The sequence below is a fragment of the Apodemus sylvaticus genome, chromosome 22 (genome assembly GCF_947179515.1).
Source record: "Apodemus sylvaticus chromosome 22, mApoSyl1.1, whole genome shotgun sequence".
NCBI lineage: Eukaryota > Metazoa > Chordata > Mammalia > Rodentia > Muridae > Apodemus > Apodemus sylvaticus.
In genome coordinates, this window is record NC_067493.1 from 28,800,989 (window position 1) to 28,816,537 (window position 15,549).

Genomic DNA, 15,549 nt, shown 5'->3' on the forward strand with positions numbered 1-15,549 from the left:
TACAGGCTCTTGTAGTAGGATCTGATGATTTTTTGGATTTCCTCAGTTTCCGTTGTTATATCTCCCTTTTCATTTCTAAGTTTGTTAATTTGGATACTTTCTCTGTGCCCTTTGGTCAGTCTGGCTAAGGGTTTATCTATCTTGTTGATTTTCTCAAAGAACCAGCTCCTGGTTTTGTTGATTCTTTGTATGGCTTCTCTTTGTTTCTACTTGATTGATTTCAGCCCTGAGTTTGATGATTTCCTGCCTTCTACTCCTCCTGGGTGAAATATCTTCTCTTTGTTCCAGGGCTTTCAGGTGTGTCATTAAGCTGGTAATGTATGCTCTCTACATTTTCTTTTTGGAGGCACTCAGGGCTATGAGTTTTCCTCTTAGCACTGTTTTCATTGTGTCCCATAGATTTGGCTATGTTGTATCTTCATTTTCATTGTGTTCTAAAAAGTCTTTAATTTCTTTCTTTATTTCTTCCTTGACCAAGGTATCATTGAGTAGAATATTGTTCAATTTCCACGTGTATGTGGGTTTTCTGTTGTTTTTGTTGCTATTGAAGACCACTTTTACTCCATAGTGATCTGATAGGAGGCATGGGATTAGTTCGATCTTCTTATATTTGTTGAGGTCTGTCTTGTGACCAATTATATGGTTGATTTTGGAGAAGGTACCATGAGGTGCTGAGAAAAAGGTATATTCTTTTGCTTTAGGATAGAATGTTCTATATATATATCTGTTAAAACTAATTGGTCCAAAACTTCAATTAGTTTCATTGTGTCCCTGTTTAGTTTCTGTTTTCCTGATCGGTCCATTGAGGAAAGTGCAGTGTTGAAGTCACCCACAATTATTGTGTTAGGTGCAATGTGTGCTTTGAGCTTTAATAAAGTTTCTTTTACGAAAGAGGGTGCCCTTGCATTTGGAGCATAGATGTTCAGGATTGAGAGTTCTTCCTGTTGTATTTTTCCTTTGACCTGCAAGAAGTGTCCCTCAGAGTCTCTTTTGATGTCTTTGGGTTGAAAGTCAATTTTATCTGATATTAAAATTTCTACTCCAGCTTGTTTCCTGAGTCCATTTGCTTGTAAAATTGTCTTCCAGCCTTTTACTCTAAGGTAGTGTTTGTCTTTGACCCTGAAGTGTGTTTCCTGTAAGCAGCAAAATGTAGGGTCCTGTTTACGTATCTAGTCAGTTAGTCTATGTCTTTTTATTGTGGCATTGAGTCCATTGATGTTAAGAGATATTAAGTCATAGTGATTGCTAGTTCCTGTCATTTTTGACGTTATTTTTTAAATTTGATTGGTTAACCTCTTTTGGGTTTGGTGAAAGGTTACTATCCTGCTTTTTCCAGGGTGAAGTTTCCCTCCTTGTATTGGTGTTTTCCTCCTATTATCCTTTGTAGGGCTGGGTTTGTCAATAGATATTGTGTAAACTTGGTTTTGTCATGGAATATCTTTGTTTCTCTATCTACGGTGATTGAGAGTTTTGCTGGATATAGTAGTTTTGGCTGGCATTTGTGTTCTCTTAGAGTCTGCATGACATCAGCCCAGGATATTCTAGCCTTCATAGTCTCAGGTGAAAAGTCTTCTGTGATTCTGATAGGTCTTCCTTTATATGTTACTTGGCCTTTTTCTCTTACTGCCTTTAATAGCCTTTCTTTGTTTAGAACATTTGGTGTTTTGATTATTATGTGATGGGAAGTATTTCTGTTCTGGTCTAGTCTGTTTGGAGTTCTGTAGGCTTCTTGTATATTCATGGGCATCTCTCTCTTTAGGTTAGGGAAGTTTTCTTCCATAAGTTTATTGAAGATATTTGCTGGCCCTTTAAGTTGTAAATCTTCACTCTCATCTATGCCTATAATCCTTAGGTTTGGACTTCTCATTGTGTCCTGGATTTCCTGGATATTTTGGGTTACAAGCTTTTTGCTTTTTGCATTTTCTTTAACTGTTGAGTCCATGGTTTCTATGGTATCTTCAGCATTTGAGATTCTTTCTTCTATCTCTTGTATTCTGTTGTTGATATTTGCATCTATGTCCACTGATTTCTTCCCAAGGCTTTCTATCTCCAAAGTTGTCTCCCTTTGAGTTTTCTTAGTTGTTTCTACTTCTGATTTTAGATCCTGGATGGTTTTGCTTAGCTCCTTCACTTGCTTGTTTGTGCTTTTCTGTAATTCTTTAAGAGATTTTTGTGTTTCCTCTTTCATGACCTCAACCTGTTGACCAAAGTTCTCCTTTATTTCTTTAAGTGTTTTTTGTGTTTCCTCATTATTGGCTTTTGTATTCTCCTGGATTTCTTTCAATGATTTTTGTGTTTCCCTTGCAAGGGCTTCTAACTTTTGATCCATTTTCTCCTGAATTTCTTTAAGTATGTCCTTCATGTGTTCCTGTACCAGTATCATGACCAGTGATTTTAAATCCAAATCTTGTTTTACTGGTGTGATGGGATATCCAGGACATGCTGGTAAAGGAGAATTGGGTTCAGATGTTGCTGTATTGCCTTGATTTCTGCTAGTGACGTTCCTGCGTTTCCCTTTTGCATTCTAGTTCTCATTGGTGTTAGTTGGTCCTGTCAATGCTGGAGTCACCAGTGCAAGCTGCCCCTTCCCAGGTGGCCTCTGGTGCACAGCTTACCTCCTGCACTGCCTGGAGACAGGGTGTTGTTGCCCAGGCTGTTCAGATCCTGAAGCAGACACCTGAAGGCTCCTGCTGGGGCCCGCTGAATTCACTGGAGCACACCGACTTCTCCCCGCTGGCCGCCCGGAAACCCCACTTGCCTCTTTCAGGACCTGGAGAGGTGGTGGTGCCGCTCAGGCTGATCTGGATCCGGAAGCGGAGAGGTCTGAGGGCTACCGCCAGAGTCCTCATGACTGAAGCCTAAGCTCTGTCCCACAGGAACGAGCTGTGCTGTGAGCTCCCTATATCTTCCTTTTCAATACATGATTTTGATTACTTGTAGTAAGCCTTAAGCATGCATGATAGTTGGTCAGCTGCCTACTCTCCATGCTCTTATAATCTACTTTTTTGTCCATAAAACTAAGTTATTATGTACTTTTTACCATGTTCTCTCTGGGTTGCACTTAACTCCAACTGGGCATTCTGGGGGCCACAGACTCTTGACCTTTAACCAATGCCAGATTCTCCTACCTTCTCCTGAACCTTCTTTCTTCTCTTCATCCTACTATCCCCCAAAACTGTGAAACCTAAACCAACCTATGTCTCTTTTGCTCAGCTATTAGGTGTCTGCATCTCTAAATTGGAGACAGGAACACAGGATCTATTTGCAGACTTAAAGGTTTGCGGGCCAACATTTAGCATTACAATAGACAGTAAAAGAAAACCTCAATAGGTAGAGCTAGTCGTTCCTGATATCAACAGGCCTCTGACATTGCAAATAGAGTTGCTTGCCCATACTGGCTCTAGGATTCCAGGGATGCAGGCAAACTTAGTTGAGTCTAAATGCTTCAGCCTGCTAGTTGTCCTGGGTAGGCCTGGTGCTCTTCTTTTGAACAAATCCCCAAATCAATAAAGGAGTCAATCACTAGACTAGTAGGTAGGACTTCTGGGTTCGATGAAAGAATACAGGAAGCAGGAGAGAGTAAGGCTTTTCTGAATCTGGGTCAACAGAGGGGTACAATGTAACTACTACAGATTCTTTGTATCATGGAGGATCTGCAAGAATTATCCACCGGAGGGGGTCAGATTTTAATAAGTCTTACAACACTAGGTTTTAGTTGTTGTGCCCAGAAATTGAGTTACCATTGTTTCTGAACTGTTTGTATTGTGTCTATCTTCAAATGGTGGCCTGTTTGGGTTCAAGAGAGAAAGGTATGGCAGCCAAGCATGGATTTGCCTTAGGTGCTCCACAAAGGCTGTGGGGGATTTGAAGCAAGAGGTTGGCATGGTATAACTCAACAGTGGGAACCTGGTGAGCTGGATAATGAGATTGTGGAGTTCAGAGTTAGAATCTCCATGAGATATAAGCAAGTCAGCCATTGCCCTCCAGTTCATTGCCAGCCAGGCTGCTGGGACAGGCACAACAGCAGGAATGAACCACTTCTACTTTTCACTATTTCATCCAAAATGAGCAGGCCTCCAGTGAAAGAGATAGAGCTGGTAGTACCTGATAGTTGAAGTCGTCTATTTGTCCCAGGCACCAAAAGTCCTTCAAGGATAAAGACAGAACAGTGGCCAGGAAAGTGGAATATGAGGACAGTGTTATGCTTGCTGCTACTGGATTTTTCCAGTCAGGAAACTGGGTATAGTGGTTTCATGTGGTGGTCACCAATGTCTGCACATGTCTGGAGTTGTTGCTACATTGTGTACCTGTAATGTGAAGTGTGAAGAGGTTAGGGCAGACCACATGACTGCAGAACTGCATGGGAACATAGCAAGCAGAAACTTAGGGCTTGGGAACTCAACTGGTTGACCTTGAGAGCAGCAGGAAAAGGGAGAAGGGTAGGCAGATCAAAGTGTAGGGAGAGCATGGGGAAAGAGATGGGAGATCAGAGATGTGAGCATCTCTTGGACATTCCAGAGACCTGGGAAAGGGGCATGCTTTAAGAATTCATGGGATACCACTCCTATTCTTCTTGCAGAGTATTTCCAAGGTTCCCAATTGTTCTTTGGTGCAAGGATAATTCTCTGCAAGTAGTTTCATGTTACATTTCTACAGGGATTCATTATTCTTTACATGCCTTAGGCATGTTCTTGGAACAGGTACTCATGAAAAAATTGTTTTGTTTTTCACTTCATGTGAGGCAAAATCTGAACAAGGTACATCAAAAAGTCAAACTACACACTATGCATGATTAATTCAGAAGACTGTTTCATTTGCCTTCAATTTATGGATAGAAGCATGTTCTATGGAACTTTATGAGGAAATCTATGACTTTTATCTAATGAGTCTCAGAAGAAAAACTTTTCTCAATGTACAAAATATAATAGAAATTTTACATGATCTGGTAATAGTAACTAACAAAAAAAAGTCCATCACCACCACTATTACAATAACAAAAATTTGGAAGAAAATAAACCAGCAAAAAGTCTAAGAAGTGATTATGCTGCACCAAGTATACATACTTGTTAGTCAGTGCTCAGAAACCACAAGATGCATGCAAGTAAAAATGGGAAGAGTTGGTGAGTGTTGTTTCGTAATTTCTGGAATTGTTAATAAAGATGATTATGTTGTTAAAAATACCTCATCTTATGGATTCACTAAACGTACAAGTAGAGTGTGAATGTGATGCTTTTTCAGAAGTCCAATCTGTAGTATGCCAAACTTCTTCAGCTATGGAGGATGCACAGTATGTGGATTACTATGGAAATGAAAGAAAACAACACTATAAAAATATTTTAAAAAATGTGTTCACGAACATCACCATATTTTTTTATTTTTTAAAGAACAATTTACTTCTATGGTATGTTTATTGTTGTTTTGAATCCTAGTACACAAAGACACTGGGATTGCACGTGCAATAGTGAGCAGTGTCAAGACTATTCCAATAATAATGACATAGTATAAGAAGAATATGTACAAAAAAGTGAATTGAGAAAAAAAAAAGACAAGAAAGAAATGCATGAGCCAGGTGGTGGTGTCATATGACTTTAAACCCAGCACTTGGGAGGCAGAGGCAGGTGGATTTCTGGGTTTGAGGCCAGGCTAGTCTCCAGAGTGAGTTCCAGGACAGCCAGAGCTACACAGAGAAACCCTGTCTAGAAAAAAACAAATAAAACAAAACAAAACAAAAACCAAAAAAGAGAAAGAAATGCATGAGACATTGTAGTTTATTTTAGGATGATTTTATTTACTTATTTAGGGTGGCATTTTGTCATGCTTTGTTACAAAATGTGATACTTTACATTTTAAGGTATTTAAAGTATTCCAGAGATATGGAATGTTTATGTGCATAAACATTTACAAATGGAGCATGTGTGCAAATATTTAATAAACTTTGCAATGTAGGAAACTACATAAATATAGAATGGAAATTTAGCATCAATCACATTACTATAATTTTTATTTAAAATATTGATGATCTTTGGTCTTACTGAGAGCATAGCTTTATTTATTAATTTCCTGCAGAAAATAACTACAAAAGAATTGAAAATGTCAGTTTTAATGAACAATTGCTAACTGTAAAGAGGAAACTCATGTTTCAGTACTTAGAATACAAAGTTAATTGTTCAACTGACAATATTGATTGTTCCACCTACTGCCCTAGCACATAAATACTGCTGATTGGAAGCACAGATAAACAACTGGATGCAGAAGGGGAACTCAAGGCCTTACCTGCTAGGAAAAGTCAGACAATAGATTTGTTGAAGTCAAATCCATGGACCTGGTTCCAAACTTTTCCATGGAAACATGGGCACTGTTGTCAACTATCGTCGTGCTGCTCTACCTGTGAGTAAAGGCTCGGACTCCTCTTCTTTGTACTCCAATAGCTGGGATGATTCTTAGGCTCTTATTCCCTTTTGAAAAACAAAAGTTATTATCCAATGAAAATTCATTCTGCCAGAGATGATAAAAGAAATCTGCTGTAAACTAAATCATTTATCTCATTGAGCTTTTCAGTCATACTGTCTCAACTCTTGTTTAGGAGCCAGTGTTGTGAAACTAAAGACCGGGCTTGAAGTGGTTATACAACTACTTATCTTGGTGGTTTTGTGTTATTGGTCTGTAATTTGTCACATTAGTATAGAAAGGTTTCTAGGATATAGAACTCACAACGACTACACCTGAGATGTTAAAGATTATTCTGCCTGTAGCCTGTTTGTCCAGAAAGTGTTTTCAATATAGATGGCTAGGTTACAAAGTCAGTTAATTAAGCACATTTAGCTGATGTACTCAGTACTGAAAGCCTTGGAAGAAATAAGACAGATATATGATGACTTATGTAGTAGTAATATCATTTGGGTAACTCATGGTGCTCTTCAACTATTCTTGGGAAAATGGAAGAAAACATCTTATGGCCATGTCACCAATCATACCTTGGAAAGACAAAAGTTTATGGTGCTATGACAGTAATTTGTTTTAAATATTGCTTCCATGGGCATGAAAGTCTCAAAGGCATCTGCAGCAACAAACCACCACACCTGACCAAACGGTGACTTCCAAATACTGTATCTTTAAATGAGAGTATTCATGTACATTACTGGTTTGCCTACATGCGTGATAAATATGAATGTCAGAATAAGGTACTTGATTCCCAGGTACTGGGATTATAGCATGCTGTGAATTGGTGTGTGTGTGTGTGTGTGTATGTGTGTGTGTGTGTGTGTGTGTGTGTGTGTGTGTATGTTACAGAACCTGGTACCTCTGCAAGAGCAGCACATGTTCTTAACTGCTGAGCCTTCTCTTCATCCCAACAGCTGCATGTTTGAAGTTCTGAACAGTTTGCAGACTGTGACACATGACAACTCAGAAAGATCCTCTTATGTTGAGCAAGCTCACAGCTTACTGCTTACATAACATTCACAAGGGATCTTGTGGACCTTGCATTCAGGTTACCCATAGTGGTTATCTGTGCTTGCTTCCTAAGTCTGTGAGACCCTCAGTAACATTCAAACTATAGCTTATAAAGTTGTATTACTTATTAACTCTAGGATTAGAAACATCAAGCATTAACCTAAAATGTCTATGCTAAGTTGGAATGTGAAGAGTATTAATACTCTAAGAGTTTATGTTAAATTCTGTTCACCTGTCTCCTCACTGAAAAGATTCTAGTAACTGCATCCAAGAATATATATTCACAGAAACACATATACACATGAATATACTCATATATTGAGTCAATGATATACATAGATTAGTACCTGTGTGAATACATATGTGCATATATCAATACCTATACATGTCCATATGAATCTGTGTATTCATATATGTGTATGTGTTAGTATACCCATGAGCTGGTTCTCTCCTTCATGTTTTAGTTATGGAACTTCTACCCATGGACATTTTAAAAATCTGGGGATTCCTGGCCCCAAGCCTCTGCCTTTTATTGGGACAATGCTTTTCTACAGGAGGGTAAGTGATGTTGAGCTACTTACTTTGCTTCAGTGACTGTCATTTTCATGTGTGTTAAGAAACCCTTGTCAGTTCACCAGTACAAGTAGCCATTGCAATGAAATGCTAAAGTTTTCAGCTTTTAAAATTGTTTGTGCTACACCAACATCATTGCCAGGTTATCCCTGGAATTTATTGACTTGAGTTGGTGTCCACAGGTTTTTGTCAGGTCAAGGGAGAACACTAGATCTTGACACACCAAGGCCCGATGCCAAAATGCTGATGTGTAAATTGTGTAAAAATAAAAGACTTAGGTTTCTTTTTCAGTTCAGATTCTTGAAATGTACAATTATTCATAATCAATATTAAAAGGATCATATGCATAAGTCCAATGAGTGGCACCCAACCAATTTGAATTACATTTCAGTTACATTGTTTGCTCTACTTGTTGAGTAGCTCTGGCATATGGCTATCAAGAGTCATATTGGTACTTTTGGGGAATATGCACATACTTGAATTCTTAACGGAACTCTTTAACCATGTTCTCATTTCCAACATAACAGGCAAGGCTTTGCCACCTAAATGAAGATTTGGCTTTACTCCTTTTCATTACAAAATAGGATCCTGTGTATAACTATACGGAACTGGAATATGGGAGACTAGATAATTCTTACAAACCACAGATGTTTAACCATATCATGAGTTTTGTTTCTCAAAACAGAAGCAGATTTATACAAAATTATTAATGAAAGCATGATTTGACAAATATGAAAATACTTAGTTGTAGTGTTTGTAGTGTGGAATATGTGTAAATACATGCATATATACAAATACATGTACATGTACATACATACAGACAATTTTGAAATGTTTATTTACATAATCTTTTTGTGTATGCTTTCTAAAGATGGAGTTCTGGCATATCATTTTTAACAACAGACCAACATGTTAAATATTTACTCATTAGATCGTGATTCTTCAAAAATGAGGGCTTAAGTTCCAAAGAATTCCACACTTTTAGACCTCACTTTAAAAAGCAATAACTTACCCCATCATTTTTTGATGACCTCTTCTTTATGTATTTGACATACACTTGTTGGGATAACCATGGGCTGAGGGAAAGTTTTGAATCCCAGAAACTTCATCCTTGACTGCTTAGAGGACATAGCACCAGATTGAGACAGAGCCTTGTGAAATCTGTTCCTTGAAATAACAGGAACTGTTTGTATTTTCTGTACAAACTCTTCTATTTGGACTTTGACCATGTTGTCTGTAAGATCTTTGTTTCAGTATGGATCAAATAGTACCACACTTTTTAGTTTTTATACGCAGATGAGTAATTTGTACCTAAATGTTTAAAAGCCCCAGATGTCCCTTACACTAGAAAAGACCTCCTAAAAAAAAAAGCATTCCAATAAAAGAAATTTGAGGATACTACTCCACAAATATACAGAGATGACAAAGATGTTACATGTTTAGAGACAGTGTAATATATCTTTAGAAACATCTAAAGAGAAATTGAATGTGCAATGAACTTGGCACAGGTATTTAACAATTTGATTTATGGTTAGGAAGTCTAAACTAACATTATCCTGATGCTATATTCCCTGCAAATGATATATTCTTCTATCCCATTTCAATTCTCACTTGCCCCCTCATGACTTAGAAGAGAAACATATAGGTATCTAAAGCCAGCACAACAGTAATTGTAACTGATATCCTAGTATCTCCTAGGTAAAACACCCCAATGTTTAAAACATTTAAATGCTGGGATTTATACATTTCTTCTTGTGATGGCCAAGCTACAGAGCTATTATGAGAAAGCTTATTAACAAAACGGGCAGTTTACACTTGTAGGACAAGGGCCATTCTGACAGTAGCCTCTGGTTTGATCATTATTAGTACTGTAAAAGTTATGGTTAAAATTGATCTAGAAATACTTTTTAGTAAAATCCTAATGTATTTCACAGAGCATGTGTTAATCAAAATCACCATACTTAATGTATCATTAAGGTGCACAGGGACCATAGCAAAAGAAGGGCGTTGAAGTAAAATAAGGCCTGAATGAGCAGAGGAGTTTTCACAGAAATGATAAAACTGACCCAAGTAATTTTGAAGTGTCTCTCACTCTCTTGAATAGGGAGATTCTCACTCACTTCAATATATGGAGGGTTGATAGAATAGGTAAGGTAAAATATAAAATGATGTCTATGGCATGGTTTGTCATTTTTTCAATAGATCATCTCATTATCCAGATGTACATTTAACAGCCTAAGTTCCTTTTCACCCCTTTCACTGACTATGGTATAATAGGAAATATCCAATGGGCAGGTTCTAAGAAGTTATCTTTAATCAGATGAGTTGAGCACACCTAGGATCATCTATCTACTAAGAGGCAAGGAATACTGTTGAACCATTGGAGTATGCCATTTATGGGGAATTTTATTCTGAACCAAAGCACAGAATTCTCACCATATTCTGGGCTTTGTATATCCAATGGATAATTGAATTGATCAGAAACTAGAAAACTCAGGTGATGAATAAGTTGGTGATGTTTGATAAGTTCTATCCTTAATTCCACATGGATAATAAAATAATAGTCCTTATCAGTCACTCAAATGAGAACATCCATACTGATACAACAATGAAAATGCAAATAATTCATGATATTCCAGTGCAGATAGAGCACTGAAACATCAGAATTGCACAGTAAACATCATATTATTAGTAAGTAGGCTTCCTAAGTGTCTGTGTCAAAATGGATGTCAGATTGATAGGCCCAGTAGACTTCATCACCTTCCATGGACTTGGCAGAAAGTAATGCCAGAATTGCTAACAATTAATTGAATGTAAGTAACAGGGTGCCTTGTCTCATAGAGCATGCAATTTTTTTCTGCAGTGAGACATTTAACCTATCATCAAGTTGGGAGTATGACCAACCAGACTTCAAACCTATCATCATATGCATCCCAGTTTCTGGCACCCATAGTACAGCAGCTGCTTTCAAATAATAGGAATGTCTGAAAAAGTGCTTTGATACCCAAGCTGCTCCATAAGCTGCCTCTGGAAAAACACAAATATATCTACTTCCCTACATAAGCACAGAGTCAGGACCACACCGTTTCCCTATAGTAAGATCTTTCTATAAACACCTCTATATCTGGAGCATGTCTGCCATAAATTCTCTGCAGCAGTTAATCTTTGTCGATCAAATCTCAAAAAAAAATATAGATGAATTAAAATTGAGAAGATTTTTAGGAGTAGGCAGGTATATGTAAAATTCCATTTCTTTTCAAGAAATACTTTAAAATACCCACTTACAATTTTTGGCCTTTGCGGAATGTAAGCGAGACCAATTATATATACAATACTAAAGATGGCATGAATTTTTAAAGGCACCAAAAGTGTATGCAGGAATGTTCATTGTTTTTAACATTTTCAATGGCTAGCTATAGAAAAGGATTCTAGGCAATTAGTAAACTAATGCTTACCAGCATTTCTAGTCATTTGGATAAACATGTGGAGTAACCCAGATATGTGTCACATTTGTGGCTGTCGAGCTGTGGCTGATGATATGTGGCTGATGATATGTCTATAACATCTATCAACTATAATACTGTAAGTCTTGGGGATTTGCAACATAACAAGCAGTAGGCAGATAGGTTACATGATCAGGATGATTTGCCATACCTGATCTCTAGACTGAAAGAGGACAATTCTGATGGTCCTGTTCTCCTCAATTGCTTCATTATTTGTCCGTAAGAGAAGCCAGGGGCCAATTTCTAGTAAAAAAAAAATAGAGGCAGATTTTCCACGTACCAGGATAAAAAGACAGATTCAAAGAAGGAGGGGGGTTGCTGACATATTTGGAGAAAGAACATAGCAACTATATGAGGTCTCAAGGGGCGCTGGTGTCTGTGACCACTACCATAGATGGGTCGTCAAAGATGTTTCACAGAGGTTGGTTGGGAATTGCCACTGAAGTTTAGGGTAGGTGAAGAAATGGAGACAATGAATTGATAAGGGCACACTTTTCCATGTGAAAGACATCAGCACCCAGCACTTGTGCCAGGTAGATGAATTGGAAAGGAAGAAAAGGGGAAATCATTTGAAATGTAAATAAAAAATATATCGAATAAAAAAGGAAAGGAACAAACTGTGTGTGTGTGTGTGTGTGTGTGTGTGTGTGTGTGTGTGTGTGTGTGTGTGTGTTTTGTCTGTGGATTCAAGGTAGGGGCTGGTAGAATTATCACCTCCCAGAGCTACAGACTGGTAAAAACATAAGGGAAGTCAGTTGGGGACTGGTAGCTCAGCTGGTCTCAGAGAAAATCTGGTAGCCTTAAACTGCACACAACATTAGAGTATGGAAATTGAGAGTGAGGCATAGCAGAGGTATGATGGAGACTTGACTGTGTCTGTAGCTTGTGTAAACTGAGAAGACACACCAAACATCTGAATGGAATAATAGGAAGCTGGATATACTGCGTGACCTCTTTCCAAGAAAGCAGAAAGACTAGTGCTTGAAGATTTTGGAGAAAATAAAGAAAATCTCTTGGTTCTGAAGTTGTTGCTGGACATGCTGAGACAAGTGAAGTATCTCTTTAGCCTCAGTAAATTTTACTAGCTACCAGGAAGGATATGAGCAACTTGCATGGCATGTACACTGTCAGAGTAAATGTTTAGAGGGTAAGGGAATGCAAAAGAATCTACGCTTTGAGAAGACATAACTGAAACATACAAACTAGGATGAATGTCTTCTTCAAGTATAACATCAGCCATTCCAGACAGATTCTCACTAAGAAACACAGTACTTGCTGTGGGGATTGTATACTTCATACAAAGGATAAAATGATTAGAAAGTAATGTTGACAAATCTGAATTAAAATATCTGCAGAATATGATATGCCAAGGAGAGCTACCTGTCATGAGTCAGTGAAGGCATAGAGTGTATCTATCTCCTCTTTGGGAGCCCCATCTGCCCTCTAGTCTGTATCTCCTCCTGCAACTGAGACAAGTGCTGACCTCATGCAGCAAAATCTGGCTGTCTCTCAGGAGGTTCACCCTAACCAGTGATACAGGAAGTCTCCCCTAACCAGGAACAAAGGAAGAGAGGCAAATCAGGGACACAGTAGGCCTCCTGTGACCAGAGACAGAACAGAGTGTACAAAACAAGAGAAAGCACTGCCTTCCTCCAAGGAGACCTGCTTTAACCCATGTTACAGGTATTTATTTCCAATGAAGCAGAATCCAGTCAGAGATACCCAGAGCAGTTAATACCAGAGACAACCAGATGACAAAAAGAAAGCACAAAAACACAAGCAACAGAAGCTAATGTAATTCAATATCATCAGAATGCACTTCTCCCACCACAGCCAGCCCAGATAACCCTAACACGCCTGAAAAGCAAGATTCATAACTAAAATTCCCTCTCATGAAAATGATAGAGAACTTTAAGGAGGTTGTAAATAACTCTCTCAAAGAAATATAGGAAAACACAGGCAGTGCTTAAAGAAAAAACAAATAAATCCCTTAAATACATATAGGAAAACATCTTCAACCAAGAGAAGGAATTGATCAAAAAATTGCGAGACCTAAACTGGAAATAATAACAATAAAGTAATCACAAATGTAGGAAACCCTGGATCCCTGGAAATGTAAAAATAGGAAAGGAATAAGGAACTACAATGCCAGCACAACCAGCTGAATACAAGAGATAGACAAGAGAATGTCAGGAATATACCATAAAAGATATTGACACCCTGTTTAAAGAAAATATGAAGTGTTAAAGGCTCCTCATATTCATACAAAGCATCTTGGAAATTCACAGCACAATGAAAAGATCAAACCTCTGAATAATAGGAATAGAATAGTGTAAAAATTCAGAGTTCAAAGGCCCAGAAAACATTTTCAATTAAATCATAGGAAAAAACTTCCCTAACCTAAAAAAGAGATGGCCATAAACATACAAAAAGACCACAAATCACCAACAACATTGAAACAGAAAAGAAAATCTTCCCCTCACATATTAACTAAAAGACGAAATTTACAGAACAAGAACAATATTAAAAGCTATATGGGGAAAAGACAAAGTATCATATGAAGGCAGACCTATCAAAATTACAGCAAACTTCTCAACAGGGGTGATAAAAAACAGAAGACCATGTACATGTGTCACACAGAGAATAAGAGAACACAAAGGCTAGCTCGGGCTACTATACCCAACGAAATTATCTGTCACCGACATTGGAGAAACCAAAGTATTCCATGACAAAACCAAATTTAAACAGTATCTTGCTACTAATCCAGCTCTACAGAGGACACTAGAACGGAAAATTTCATTATAGAAAATACAGGCAAGAAAACACAACAAAGTAATAATCTCACAACAAACATAAAAGTAGAAAATCATAAAAACTCTCTCTCTCTCTCTCTCTCTCTCTCTCTCTCTCTCTCTCTCTCTCTCTCTCTCTCTCTCTCTCTCTCTCACACACACACAATATTACCTCCCAAAATAAAAATAACAGGAACTAAGAACCATTGGTCTTTAATGTGTCTTAACATCAATAGACTCAATTGAAACACACCACACTGATAAAAACAGACACTACTTCCAAGTAAAATGCTAGGAAAAATTCCAAGCAAATGGTCCCATGAAAAAAGCTAGAGTCACCATTTGAATATCCACTGAAATAGACTTTCAACCAAAATAGATGGAGAAGGAACTTCATATTCATCAAAGGAAAAATCCACACAGACAAAGTCTCAATTCTGAAAATCTATTCCCCAATGCAAGGGGTCACATATTCATAAAAGAAACTTTACTAAAGCTCAAAACAAACATTGACCTCACACAATAATAGAGACTGTACTATCTTTTCTCTCAGTGATTACACCACCCTTTCTATTTTACAGATCCACAAGTCTGACATTTGACAAATATTATTTCTAATAATCTCAGGACCCACATTGAGCAACACATAAGTCAAGTAGAAGGAATGAGGATGCCCAAAGTGCAAGATGATGAGAAGATTAGGGAAAGAATCATGGAAAAGAAATATAGAAGGAACATAGCTCAAAACAGGAAGTCTTCCATAAAATAATGACTTATGTTGGAAATTTGTTGAGCATCATAACTTCTTACATGTTAAATGCAGGAAAAAATGACCAAGGTCACCACAGAGCTAAATGATACAATCTTGGCAAACAACCTAGGATAGTTCAGACACATATGCCATTCTGACAGCTCAGGAAAAGTCAGATCCCTTTGGAACTACAACTTCCACTTCTGTAATGCACTGTCTTCATCCCTAGACTATAACTTAGGAAGTCTGCTTGTGTACAAGGACTGAAATGTAATGTTCTCTTTGTCCTTTCTTTAGAGTCTCTGAGCATGCCTTGGTTCAGAATAACTCTAAGCCCTGGGGGGAGTGCTCTACAGGATAGGTTTTAACATCTGCCAGGCTCATAGTTTCATGCAGTTGAAATTGACAGTGGCTGAAGGAGTAATTGCTTTATGTATATTGCTTGCCTGGAACAGACTAATCCCTAGGCTAGACCCAG

General features: G+C 37.9%; 1 protein-coding gene across 1 annotated transcript in view; it reads left to right on the forward strand.

Moving 5' to 3' along the window:
- The first annotated feature begins 6,316 nt into the window (after positions 1–6,316).
- The window catches only part of LOC127672475 (cytochrome P450 3A13-like), a 93,244-nt gene continuing 84,011 nt past the window's right edge, over positions 6,317–15,549 (forward strand). The window contains exons 1-2 of the mRNA XM_052167621.1: positions 6,317–6,387; positions 7,917–8,010. Of these exons, the coding sequence (XP_052023581.1) occupies positions 6,317–6,387; positions 7,917–8,010 (165 nt within the window). The remainder of the gene's footprint in view (positions 6,388–7,916; positions 8,011–15,549) is intronic.